The 13,236-nt window shown below is 43.5% G+C and overlaps 2 protein-coding genes and 1 long non-coding RNA gene across 4 annotated transcripts in view; 1 reads left to right on the forward strand and 2 right to left on the reverse strand.

Moving 5' to 3' along the window:
* The window catches only part of ATPSCKMT (ATP synthase c subunit lysine N-methyltransferase), a 207,310-nt gene that overhangs the window by 156,360 nt on the left and 37,714 nt on the right, over positions 1 to 13,236 (forward strand). The window lies entirely within an intron of this gene.
* On the reverse strand, positions 627 to 8,818 carry LOC309348255 (cystatin-like). The gene is made up of 3 exons (XM_081873305.1): positions 8,570 to 8,818; positions 5,030 to 5,143; positions 627 to 1,025 (listed from the first exon to the last, which is right to left on the reverse strand). Exons 1-3 carry the CDS (start codon positions 8,789 to 8,791, stop codon positions 948 to 950), a joined length of 414 nt encoding a protein of 137 aa, XP_081729431.1. The 5' UTR covers positions 8,792 to 8,818; the 3' UTR covers positions 627 to 947.
* On the reverse strand, positions 12,732 to 13,146 carry LOC309348528. The gene is made up of 2 exons (XR_014159449.1): positions 12,938 to 13,146; positions 12,732 to 12,876 (listed from the first exon to the last, which is right to left on the reverse strand). It is a non-coding gene; the product is annotated as an uncharacterized lncRNA (long non-coding RNA).

A 13,236-nucleotide genomic window follows, 5' to 3' on the forward strand; every position in this document is an offset into this window, starting at 1 on the left:
CTGGCTCTTTGGGGGTCAAGACAACCTCTCTTAACAGTGCATAGGGGAAGGGAATATTTCTGTTTGGAAAGCTGCAATGTTTGCACCGATGAAATATGTTTTCAGACCCAGATTATCTGTCCACACCCATGAAATGCTATTTCCTGCTATGCCCACCATGGTGCTGGTCTCCTTTTCAGATTTCCAGAGGACAGAAAAACTCCAGATTTATTTATTTATTTATTTTGGGTGGTGGGGGGGGGGAGATAAAGTGTCGGGCAGTAGTAGCTGAAGGAAAACCTGAAATGGATGAGGGGGAATTAATGAAGGTGCAAGAGGTTTGCGATCCACTTGTGTGTATAGTCCCTAAGACTCTAGAACTCAGTGGGCTTTACTTTAATGGAAACATGCTTAGCATGGCCCTGCGTATTATTTCATTCTGGCATCCCAAGAACCTGGCAAAACTACTGGGTCTGCAATTCCTAAGGCTGAAAACTCTAATCTCCAAAGGCATCACAATTCAGTCAGGTGGTCTTGAATAGGGCTGATCAGCTGGTGGCGAGAGTAGGGCCTGAACAGATGCTCAGAAAATATGACAAAAGCTATGATTTGTGGGTTTTTTCACTGTTAGTAATCACATGAGCCAGTACTGAATAATGGTACTTTATTCTTAGCAATGAATATATACGGGACACAAATCTTTTAAAAACCTCAGTCTCTGACAAGGTATGTTTCTATTTTTCATACTAATCCAGCATGAAAACATTGATTACAAACCTAATGATAAATCACAAAGAAAAAGTTTAGAAAATACATTTTAAAGGAAAACTACATGATTTGCTTGCATCCTGTAAGTATATGTCAGAATTTCAGAGTTAGTAACCTTTGCTTGAGAATACATCTGGATTATTGCTCTTCTTGAATCTGGAGAAGACCACCAGAACAGCTATGATGAAGCAAACAGGCGTTTAGGTGCAATTGTTTCTCTTCAGGCTGATGTGGTTTGTCCAAGGAACAGAATACACCTGAAAGTTGCAAGTCACATGCTACAAGCAGGGAATGAGAGAGAGAAAACCCATTAATATGACCTGCATCCATAGTAAATCAGAACATTACTAATTAAAAGTTAATGTTAATGTTATAAGCATCCTAGTGATAGTTCCCTCCCCAACCCCCAATAAACATCCTTATGTTGGACATGGCCCAGCTAAAGTGAAGCGCTTCTGTTTGTGTGCTGAGCAGTAATATTTTTACTGGGTTTAATGAGACTAACTTCCAAGTAAGGGTGTGCAGGATTGCACCTGTAGTCCCTTAAAGGGAATTAAATGCTAAATTGGTCTGTGTTGTGCTCCTTGTTTTACAGCAGCCTAAGAAGGCATGGCGTAGATTGCATGGGCACAAAACACTGGAAAATATTGCTGCACAATCTTTACTGTAATAAAGGGAGATTTCATAGGGGACCTTTCCAGTGCATTGCATCCTGTTATACATAGCACAGAAGTTATACATGTGCCATCTTTAGTCCCTCTGTGAAACATGAATTCATGTCTCTCTGTTTAGCAGAGGGACATGCATGTTTCTGTGTTTTCAATCATTAGTGATACGGAAGGGGGGGCATGTCTTCTTCACCTTCTTCTTCACTACAATATATCAATTTATTTCCAATTATCAATGTCAAAAGGGACTAAAATCTATAAAATTCATAGAAAATCAACGTGCCAATTTGCTCAATTTCTCTAGGACTCCATCACACCTACCCTGTCCTCCATAATCCCTCAAGCAAGGTGTCAAGACCCTAATCCTGTCAAATCACTCTGCCAAGCCTTTCCTCCGGGCAATGCCAGGTGGCAGACTATACATATTTGGACCATTGTCTTCTCATCACCGGTACTCAGGAAGTGTTTATCTGCGCATATCTCCAACTCTGCATATTCCCCCTCCCTCCTCCATATGTTAATCCGTGTAACCCAACCTCTTCTTAATGTATTCATGATGTAATCTGTGTAACCCAACCTCTTCTTAATGTATTCATGATGGAACTGGGATGTATTTTGCACTGTATTCTGGGACATGGAGGGAAGTTTCAAAAGTTTATGTCACCCCTTTCTCGCTGTTCAATCTCGCCTTGAACCTGTTGCGCAATAAACTTGGATCTTCTGCTGCTTGCTCCTGTCTCCAGCTGAGCTCATTTTCCTCCGCAGGGACTCGCGGACTTAGTCCGACGAGCTGGGTGGCAGAGCAGCCTCGCACCCAGATTTTACCGTAACAGTAGGGATACAACAAACCCCTTGTTGTGCACTGAGAGACCCCCTCCCCACCCCAAACACCAACAACATTCACTGAGCTCTTTCCATACATGCAGGTCCACAACAGGATAGATCTGCTACTGACAGCAATGCCGCTTGCACACTCATTTATCCACAGTTCTACAACGAGTTTTTGAGACAATATGTGTTGTAATGCGAGTCTGCTTCACTCTCAACTTGTTATGCAGTACACAAGCATAGTAAATGTATAGTAAATGTACATAGTAAATCACAGTAAATGCAAACATGTGAGCATAAACTGACCCTTTTGGCTGTGGGGTAAGCACAGGTGGACAATACAAACAATAAAAATGCTCAGCGTTACAACAAGCAAGGTAAGCGAAGAGAAGTCCTGCCCTTCTTGAGGGATAATCACAGGACCCAAATGGACAGAGCCACTCTCATGGTCTCCTCATCAAAAGGGACAACCTCATGCCATGTTGCCATAAGTTTGAATGGCTATCATTTTCTCCTAGAGGGAAGAGTCAATGGGAAGCACAGAATGGCGCCGGGGGGGGGGGGTAGGGGTCAGATACAATTTGTCTCTCTTCAGCTGTCCCCCAGACCATGTAGCCCAATGACTCGCCCCACGTCACTTAATGGGTCCTTGTCTGTATAGGCTTAGCCCCTTATTGGCACCCCCAGTTTCTTGGGCATTCTGGAATGGAGATAAATTATAGCCAGATGACCCCCTGAGGTTTCCCACCAGAGAAGAGACCTGACTGAAGATTTTTCTTTCCCACAACCTTGATCCAAAGTACATTTTCCCAGTCAGAAGAAATGCCAATCATTCCTCCATCTGAGGAAAAGTAGAAAGGCTCCTGTGGCGGCCCTGGGAATGAAGCCTGCAGCTGCATCGCCCCATCCTAAGCTCCCTTGCTTGTCATGCCAGAGTGTGACAGAAGACTGAAAACTGCCTTTCAGGGAGACTTCTGTTCAGCTCATGGAGCTCCCGTTGCTCTACCCCAATGGGAGAATACAGTCTCAGATACAGTCCTGACATTAATGGGGCCAAAGCGCTGAACTTCAGCTGAATCAGGCTACATATACTTGTACAAGGTTTGGTACCATTTTAAGCTATACTACATGAAAAATGTTAAAATGTGCAATACTACGCAATTATGTGACAGCCCAAAGCTGCTGACTGTTATTACAAGAAACATACCGTAAGTGTATTTACTTGGAAGGAAATCGCCCCTGAAATCATGGAGGAGATAAGAATAGCTAACTGGAATAAGACAAGTGCTTCTTTTCACATTTTTTTTTTGGGGGGGGGAGAACTTGTATAACGAAGTTTAGATAGTTGCAGACAGGCACTGCTGATGCTGCAAAACTACTGAAAAGGGAACTTGAACTAGTTAAGGACAGAAGGCTTTTTGTGCTGTGCTCAGCTAAAATTCTTCCAAGTCACCAAGCAACTGTTTTGAGTTCTTTGACTAGGCAACAGCACCCCCAAACACAAGGGCTTCTTTGTGTGTTGAACAAAGGCTGCTGGAAAACCCAGGCGTTTTACTCTTTTCGGCTCCTGAGTCATTTGTTGGTGGTTGCTAAAGATTTTCCCTTTTTTTTGCTTTTCTTTGTAATCAGCCAATTTTGGCAATTCTTTGTGCTCTAGTTGCTATAATGAATGGATGAAAGATGTTTCTTGTGGTGTGAGAACACAAGAAAACCATTCCTCTACTCCACAGACCCCCCCTGCACCAAACCAGAGAAAGCAGGCTGCACTTCAGTCCTCATATTTAGGGGAATCCTCTGCACATTGATGGAGGAAGTAAGTAAATGGGTTGCACCGAGGTTCACATGTGCAGAGTGAATATGCACAGGACTGGGCTACAAGGACCAGGCTCTGAAGTGCTGGAGAAGAGAAACCCACATTCAAATCTTTACTTAGCCAAGAAGGTTTATGGGAAGCCTTAGGCAACTCCTTAACTCTCAAAGCCAAACTAAGTGTGTCTTTGCATCCATTGTGCAGATGTTTCAAACTGGAGTGAGGCTAATCATTAATGGGATTAGAGTCTTTCTCCCCCATCCAGCTGCCATCCTGATAAAATGCTTTCCAAAGCCAATATTTGCTTTGTAGAAAAATACCTCCATTGCTGCTTCAGAAGAATATTCTTAGTATCTGTCTGCTCTGATGGCATTATCAACCCCACCCCACTTACATTGTTTTTAAAAAAGCAGCACACAAAATGCAAAGACACATTTAAGATCATGTCTCAACTGGCCCTCACAGGGCTACTGGGGATAAAACAGGCTAATCCCTTTATCAGCCCCACAGATATTTTTTGGAGCTCTTGCACAGCTCCAGTTCATTATAGGGTGGCTTCAGCAAGAGAATTTCCTGGTACATTATTCATGCCCATAACTTAGAACTGAACATCTAAGGAAAACATTATCAGAACTGATCCCCAAAACAACATAATCCAGAGTGGAACTAGGAGAAAGAAGGCAACGTTTTACATGTTTACTGAGTTTTATAGGGTAAAGGTAGACCCGGTAAAAACAGTCAAGCAGACTGTTTAGAGAGAAAATGTATTTTCCCCCAAAAAACTAGGTTCCTCAGATTTAGTTCCCACCACAAGGATATCCCCAAGCACTGCCTTTCTTTCCTTCTTCTTTTTAAGCAACCATTCACTTCCAAGTTCAAAATAGTGCTACACAAGTACCTTCATAATGAGGGACATTTTTACTGCCAATTATTATATTTAGCACTGTTAAGCAATGTCCTTGTTTCTGCTACATACCTTTGCCAGCTCTGGTGCTTCATGGAATGCACAGTTCTCAACATCGGCTACTGACTTCGGACAAGTTGTTCGCCCAACTTTAACATCGAAAAAATAAAGGACTCCAGAGACAATCTGTAAGATGTGGGAAATGGCTCCTTTACTAGAGAGAATATTCAATATATTGCACGAGACCCAATGCCTTTTCTAATCACAAAAGACAGACTGGGATTCATCTGTGAACAGTGTCCAAGGCTGCCCCCCTGGAAAACAGTGAGAGGGACACAGGAGCCGCCTGTGCTTAGCCTTTCCTTTTAGAGAGGAGCTATAAATCTGCCTGTGTCATAGACATTTGGGTTATTTCTTTATGTCAAAGAGCTGACAACTGGCATTACTATAACATCAAGGAACAAGAAGAGAGTTGACATCAGAAGGTCCAAATCCAGGCCTTTATGTTCAGGCTCACCCCTGCTTTGCAAGGGAAAAAGATAGGAGGTTATAGTGACCCCCACCCCTACACACAGACCATATCCAACAGAGGCACCAATAGCAGACCCTTAAAAGGCGACACATCTCCATGATGGGAGGGTAAAGCATGCTGAATGCATCCCTTAATGTTAATAGGCTTTGGTCAACGCAAGTCACTGTCATAAGATGTGGTGACAGCTATTGGCATAGATGGCTTTAAGAAAAACAGGACAAATTTTGGAGGGATTGGTCTGCATTAAGACTACCCGGGAGAAAATTCTACTCTATAAACTACATAAAAAGTCAAGCTTCTTAGAGATTTGGAGTGCATTTGGGGATTGATTTAATGTATTTTAATGCCCTACACAAGGATGGGAGAACTGAGCCAACTCAATAGTTCAATCATTAGGTTTCTTGTTGATTCTGGAGTTCACATGATTCTGCGATTCTGCACATTTTATGCTGAAAGTAGCAAGAAAAGCCAGGTTCTGGTGTGCTGTCTGCAAGGAATGGCACCCCTTGAATCTGAGGGACATTGCAGTCAAACATAACTATGCATGGGTTCTAGTTAGTGCATGAAGGAGTTAAGACCGCAGGGTTAAGATTCATAGACTCCGCTAGGTCATACTCTCTTACCTCCATGAGTAAGTGACGCTTCTTCTTCTACCTTCTCTCTCTCCCTCCAAGACATGTAACCCACCAGGGAGGATGTGGCTAAGGTTGCTTCCAAGATTGGAGCATGTGTCTGGAAGTATATTCTGATTTTCCTACCCAAGAGTATTCTGCCTATGTTCTTCTTGCAGCTGCATGGAACAATGAAGGTATCAGACCTTTGAAGTCTGACCTTGTAAGTAAAGCATTTTAAACTTGCTTAGCTTTATGTGGTCTGTTCCTTGCAACAGGAGTAGAAAGAGGGGAGAATTGTAAAAGGGATAAGAAGGGTCTAACAACCTATATTCTAGCCCTGCATTTTGAATCTAGGCACCCAACAGATTATTTTGTTGTTCACCCACACATGTGGGTCCACAGGGATTCAAATTTTTAATTCCCCCACAGAATCATGCCAGCCTAGGTAGCTATACTGCATGTTTGCATAGCTGACTTGAACCCTAGAAAATCAAGATACCACTTGTTTCAAGATGCAAACAAATTAGAGAAAGCTACTTCCTTAAATTTCAGGAAATGTTTGCATCTTTTAGTTAAAAAGAGAAGAGGAAGTCAAGCTTGGGGGAAGAGAAACTGCTGGCTGAGCCCTAAAGATTATAGTACTGACCAGCCAGACAAGAATAGCAATAGGAAATGTAAAGAGGCCTGGCTCTGCAGGATACTGATGTCTCAGGCCAACATCTTCCTTTTATTTTGACAGTGCTGTCATTTGTCATGGCAACCAACTAGCTGTCAATCAAACTGCATCAAAGAACACAGCTGTGCAGAAGTGGCAGAACTTCCACTGAATGCCAGTTGCTGGGAATTGCCAGTGAGGAGATGCTCTTTCCCCCTGGCCCTGCTTGGGGGACTCTCTTTGGGGCATCTGGTCGGCCACTGTGAGAACAGGATGCTGGACTAGATGGGCCATGGGCCTGATCCAGCAGCAGGCTCTTCTTAGGTTCTTAACTCAGTACAGCTCTGGTTAACAGAATGCATCTGGACACGTCTGCTACCAGTGTAAAGATGGAAGAAAGACCAATTCATGTGACCTTTTGCAGCCCCAATTTGCTGAAATTTTCAAGGGCACTTGGACAGCCCAGATTCCTGCTGAATTACACCCAAAAACTGTAAGCAGCATATCTGAATTAAGCAATATTGGAGGAAAGGAATCAGGGAAGCGCTCTTTGTCCTGTGGGATAAATATCAGCCTCACATAACCAAATGCTTAGTTCTAGCGAGTGCATGAAGGGATTCAGACCTAGATTAGGCAGTCCTGCAAGCAGAACTAGCTCAAGCCCCCTCACCTTGGGAGGAAGGGTTACCAAAGCCTTTATTTATTATCCTTCAGCATATGAATCCAACCCAAAAGGACATCAGGGCTGAAACTAAGTTAAACTGCCTGCCTTTTTTCTGCTGCACGGAAAAGCACATAAAACTGAACTTTGAAGAGTTTGAAAACAAAACATTTTTAACTTACTAAATGTGTGGGCTTTTTCTATGCCAAAGGGGAAGTAAGGGGAGGTCTAACCGCCAATATTTCCATGCTTTATTTTGCTTCATGTTGTTTGAATTTAAAAGTCTGCTGGGGCTTGCTCAGCAAGAATATAGTTGCCCCCAAACCTGGATCTAGGCAACTAGGAAATTTGACCTTTATTCTTTTAAATCAATTACACACAAACATTAAAAACCAACTTGTCCTAGTTAGGTCAAGGCTGTTCCAGTCACCAACAAGCAGCCATAGTCTTGGCTGCTGACTATGTAAGCAGGAGAGACTGACCTCCCCCGGAATCCTGCAGGGGGGCCGGGAGTCAAGCTGGAGCTGAGCCCCACGGCCTGGAACAAGCCAGCTGCTCTGCTCTGCTCTGCTCACAGGTCAGGCTGCCAACTGCTCGCCTTGGTCCTGCACTTGTGCCTTTAATGGCAGCCTGGAGCGCACAAGTTTAGTCCCATGTGCACTTGTAAACATTCAGAATATTTATGTGCAGCGAGCTGCGGCTAAAAACACAGGAGCGAAAGGAGGGGAGGCGGGAGAGAGAGAGAGAGGAGAGAAGAGCCCTGCCGCCTCCGTCTCAGCTCGACCTCGGAAGGGGCAGGCAGCTTCCCAGGCGGCGGCGGCGGCGATTCTTCCTGGGGGCTCCTCTCGCTGCCGAGTCCCAGGAAAACAGAAAACGCTCCTCCCTGGCCCAAGAAACCAAGGCCTTGCCTTGAGAGCGGGGGACGCGTTCTTCGCCGCCTGACCCGGGAAGATCAGAAAGCCCAAAAGATACTGCGCGCGTAAGAAAAGACCTTCGGGTTCCCCTTAATCTGCCGTCAAGGCTGCCGGAGAAAGCAGCTCCGCGCAGCGGGCCGAAGGAAGAGGCTTCCTGGGCCGCCGTCTCTTGGGGGAGCCTCCCGCCCCGGCCTTGGGCTGGACTCCAGCCGGCCCCGCCCGCCCCGCCGACTCACTTGCTTCCTGACCCGGACCACCTCGGCCACGCGGCTGGCGTACTTGTCGTTGCTGGCCCGGTTGTACTCGTTCATGGCGAACTGCAGCGCCCGCCGCGCGCCCTCCTCGCCCACCGACGCGTCCTGCACGCCCCCCAGCAGGGGCGGCCGCTGCTGGCCCGTGCCCGGCGCGGCGCAGAGCAGGAGGGCGCTGCACGCCGCCAGCCACCGCCACGAAGCCATCGCTCGCTGCTCGCTGCTCGCTGGCTCGCTGGTCTCCTCCGCACGTCCGAAGCTGGGCGACGCTGCTGCGCGGAAAGTGGCGGCTCGGGCGCGCGCGCGCGGCGCTTTTCCTCCCCTGCTCCGCCCCGCCAGCGGCAAGCCGAGCTGACTCCCCGCCCCCCCCCCCGCCGGCCTGGGCGGCGCCGCTCTCCGGCTTCGCGCAGCCTCGCGCCCCGGGGGAAAGTTGCGCAGCCCTGGCCAGCCTTCCCGCAGCCCGCCCACATTACCCGACGGGGGTTTCTGTTACGCAGCTGCCCTTGCGCTGCCTTTGTTCGCAGCGTTCCTTCCCTGCCTTTGCTAGGACTCCCCATTTGTTGGCAACCAAGAGTCCAGGAGCCTCTTCAAGGCCTGGGGAGGAATCCAGCCTTCTTGATAGTTAAAGAATTCATTCCCCCAGGAGGCCGGGATGGCCACCAAGCTAATGGTTGTCACGCATCTGTCTTGTTGTAAATAAAAAATCTGCCCTTTTCCCTTATGGGGCATCCAAGAGCCCATCTAGAGTCCTTACATAGGTTCCCTATTGGTAGGAGAAAATAACAGAGGCCAACCAGAGAATATTGAGAAGCAAAGCAGCTAGTAAGCTTGATCTTTATTGAACTGTTGCAACAGGGTGCTCCCCTCAGACGCAGGAGAGGAGGAGGACCCCCAAAATTGCTATGCAAGGCCTTATAAAGACTTTTGAAATTCCCATTCTCTAGATCAAGACCATCCCCAGAAACATTATGCATTCATCACAGAAGAGGTGTAACCTAAGACCACCCCTCAGATACATCCCACCTACATCACAGAAATTTAAATGTTGTTTTTCTCCTGTCCCAGTTTATCTCCTGTCTGGCAAGTTACTTGATTGGATTGCCTGGGGAGCCTGGCCATTCTTTTGTAGTGGTAAAATACTTATTTCCTGGGCCAGGTCACAGGCTCACACCTTATTCATATCTTAAATGTGTCCTTAAGACAGGGTTTGTGAGGAAAGAGACAATGGGGAGACTTTTCCAGTTTGACCTTGCAGAGAAAACATTTGGTCAGTTTAGGAATCAAAATGGTTCCAGGTTGGCCTTCCTGTGGTGATCTATGTATGTGCAGTTATGAACATTGCAATATATCTAAGACCATAAAATTCCTATCACATTATCCCCCCTTTGGGGCTAGAATTGTTCTTAAATTTTTTTGCCCCACAAATAATAACATCATATGTTGTAAATGGATGCCTTTGTATAAATATATCATATAAAAATAACACATGTTGCGTTTTGTTACTAAATTACTTGCGGCATTCTCTTGGGAGAAACATTTTCTCAATAGTGATCTATCCTTTACATTTAGCAGGAAGGTCCAGTAATGACTGAAAAATGCAGTTTGCTTTGTCGTCCGGTGTTTTTATGTGTTCTCAGGTGTCAAGTTAGCTCTACTTTGGCCTCACACTGGCATGGTTGTACAGCAGTGGCAATCCCGGGTGAATCCACTTAGGGCTTTCATATTAACCATGTCGCCTGGCATTCACCATAGCTGGCATAGGTTTGGACATGTCATGAGAGAAATGTCTTTGCCTTGGCCTTTCTATGGGATTTTATTATTATAGGCTCTGGTCTTGCACTCATGGGAAGTTGCTCACTTGCTCTTAAAGGACCAAAAAGCTAATTGCAGCCTGGATACACTTGCCCAATTCAAACTGAGTCCAATTTGAATTTATATATGCCCATGGTTCTCAACTTTCCAAAGCAATCTGTTAAAACAACCATTCTTAAAAGGGCACCTGTCCAAATTAGTTAATTTAACTCTATAAGGGATCATTCCTGCTAAATCAAGGCATATACACTTTTCTTGTTATCTGGGCTTTCATGGATCTTGAAGCTTCTCCTTGGTAAAATTAAAATTCGGTAGAGAAGAGTAAGCACACAATTTGGTTGTCCAATTGAGATGAAAAAATGAGAGCAATTATGGGGGGAAACCTTAAGATTCGTTGTGTGTAATCTGGGGGGAAACTATGTGAAAATGATATGCAGATGTTAGAAAATTAAAAAAATTAAAAAAAATGTGTTGGAGATGTAAACAAAGAGAAGGAACCTTATTCCACGTATGGTGGACGTGTCCTCAAATAAATAAATAAAAATTGGGACATGATCTACACTCATTTCCATTTCGCATTCTAATCAAAACATCCCAAATAATAATAAAGAGTGTTGCTTCAAAACTACCTGATAAAATATGGTTCCAAGAATAATACTTGGTTGTGGTTAGATTAATTTCACAGCTATACGGGAAAACTGAGATTAATAAATAAATACAGAACAAATGCTACTTAAAGACAGTATTGAATCTGCAAGAGATACAGAGAAGTCATAGAAGGGATTCAAAATAGTTTTCTGGAACAGAAAGAGAGTGAGTGCAAAGAAAGAAAGAAATAGTAAAAAAGTAATTTCTTTCTGGGAACTTCGTGTATAGAAAAAACAAATCACTGTTTGTGTCCTTTCAATAATAATAATAAAAAAATTGTGACAAAATAAAAATAAATAAATAAATAATGGGTACAGAAGGTTGGCACACTGCAGAGTGCCAGGTGGGACAAGCAAATATGATCATCAGTTGACTTAATCTAAATATAGCCTGCTCTATCGGAAAGCATGTAATATATGAGAATCCTCAATGAAAAAACTTGGGGTGTAAGCGATAAGACAGTATACATTAAACATAAAAACAATTACAGTACACACAATAATTGCCCCCCCCTTGTCAAACACATTTCAACATTCCTACATAATAACACATAATACACAACAAACTAATTAAATATCAGTTGCGTATCTTGAGATAATTGTGATCTTTTACGTATGTATCTTTTCAATCCTGGAGCACGGTCTTGAGGTTCAAAAGTGAGAAAATGTCCATGCAATTCAACTCCTCCCCCCTTTGTCAGCCCCACTGCCCCTTTGAAAGAAATTGGTGTGGCCACTTTGAAAACTTTGGTGTCTGTTGTTGTTGCAGGTCTTGTGGTGGCGAAGCTTTTCATTGGATCTGTAGTAACACATCTGTAGAAGTGATATCCTGTAAGGGGCAGGGTTTGGGGGACTTAAAAGACAGAGTTAGAAAAAGGAAAGAGGCAAAAAGATGTCCTTGAGTTTCATTGTGAAGCTGCAAATAATAAAAATCTTAGCGCATTAAGCATTTTATTCATTTCAATCTTATTATCACATTTACATATAATTACTGTTATTATCTGCTAAGTTTGTTTGCTTTCCTTCATTTAGGTTTTATATATATATATTATTAAATAAAAAATTACTCCACATGTAGAGAAAGAGAACTGTAAAAAATACAAGAAAGGTTAAAAAATAAAAAGAAAGCAAAAAATTTGATTAGCAGTCAGATGAAAACGGACTTGACGCAAAGATATCAGATTTAGAAAAGAATTATTATTAAGTAATACAAGGATATTATCGAAACCACACAGATCACTACTGGACTGAAAAAAATGGGAGAACAATGAAAAAAGTTTAAAATTCACCATGTGGTATCTGATAAAAGAACTTCATGAAAATGTCTTTCAACATGTGATGGACATGACCCCAAAGTAAAATACACACACACACACACACACACACACACAATGACCTATGAGGAACCAAAAATAAATGCTAAGACGCACAATTTTTAAGAAACCTGAAGTAACCTGAAGTAATCTGTTTTGGCATTCTAACATCCCAATGAAAAAACTGATTAATAAATGAAAACAGATTATTTGTAACCTAAAAAAGTGTCAAAGCCACAAAGAGATAGAGGGAAGTCAACTAATATAGTAGGGATTCAGACTTGTTTCGCGGAACAGAAAGAAAGTGACTGGCTGTAAGGGAAGAAAGAAAAAAAGAAATACAAATGCAATTACTTTTCTGAGAATCTTGGATACAGAATATTTAAATCACTGTTTGTATCCCCTCATCATTATTTGTGCTGTGGGAGAAAAGAAGGGACGAACACTTTGTTAGAGGTTCCCATATCCTGTTAAAAGGGAAAATTATTTCATGTGAGAAGTCTGTCAGGAAATGCTGTTCCTAAAATGCACACAAACAAAACCTGTTATAAAATTTAAATCCCACGGGGGGGGGGGACTACTCAAGAGAGGAACTCACAGTGGGAATGCTTTGATATTTACCTGTGAAAGGAATTTGGCGTGTTAAGATTTGAAACTTGGCAACCACATGACTTTTGATGGTCCAGTACTTAACCCTTTTGTCTTACATAACCCCTGGAGCAAAGGAGACATTAAGGGTGATTTCTCTCAATGGTTCCAAGTTTACATAAGGAAATTTGGATAAGTTTCTCCCTGCAGCCCACACTCTCCAAACCTCCTCTCCCCCCCTTTCCCCCCTCCTTCCTCTTTTTTTTTAAGCTGACCTAACCTCTGTGCATGT

Source organism: Podarcis erhardii, assembly GCF_964252035.2.
Source record: "Podarcis erhardii genome assembly, chromosome: 8".
In the NCBI taxonomy this organism is placed as follows: domain Eukaryota; kingdom Metazoa; phylum Chordata; class Lepidosauria; order Squamata; family Lacertidae; genus Podarcis; species Podarcis erhardii.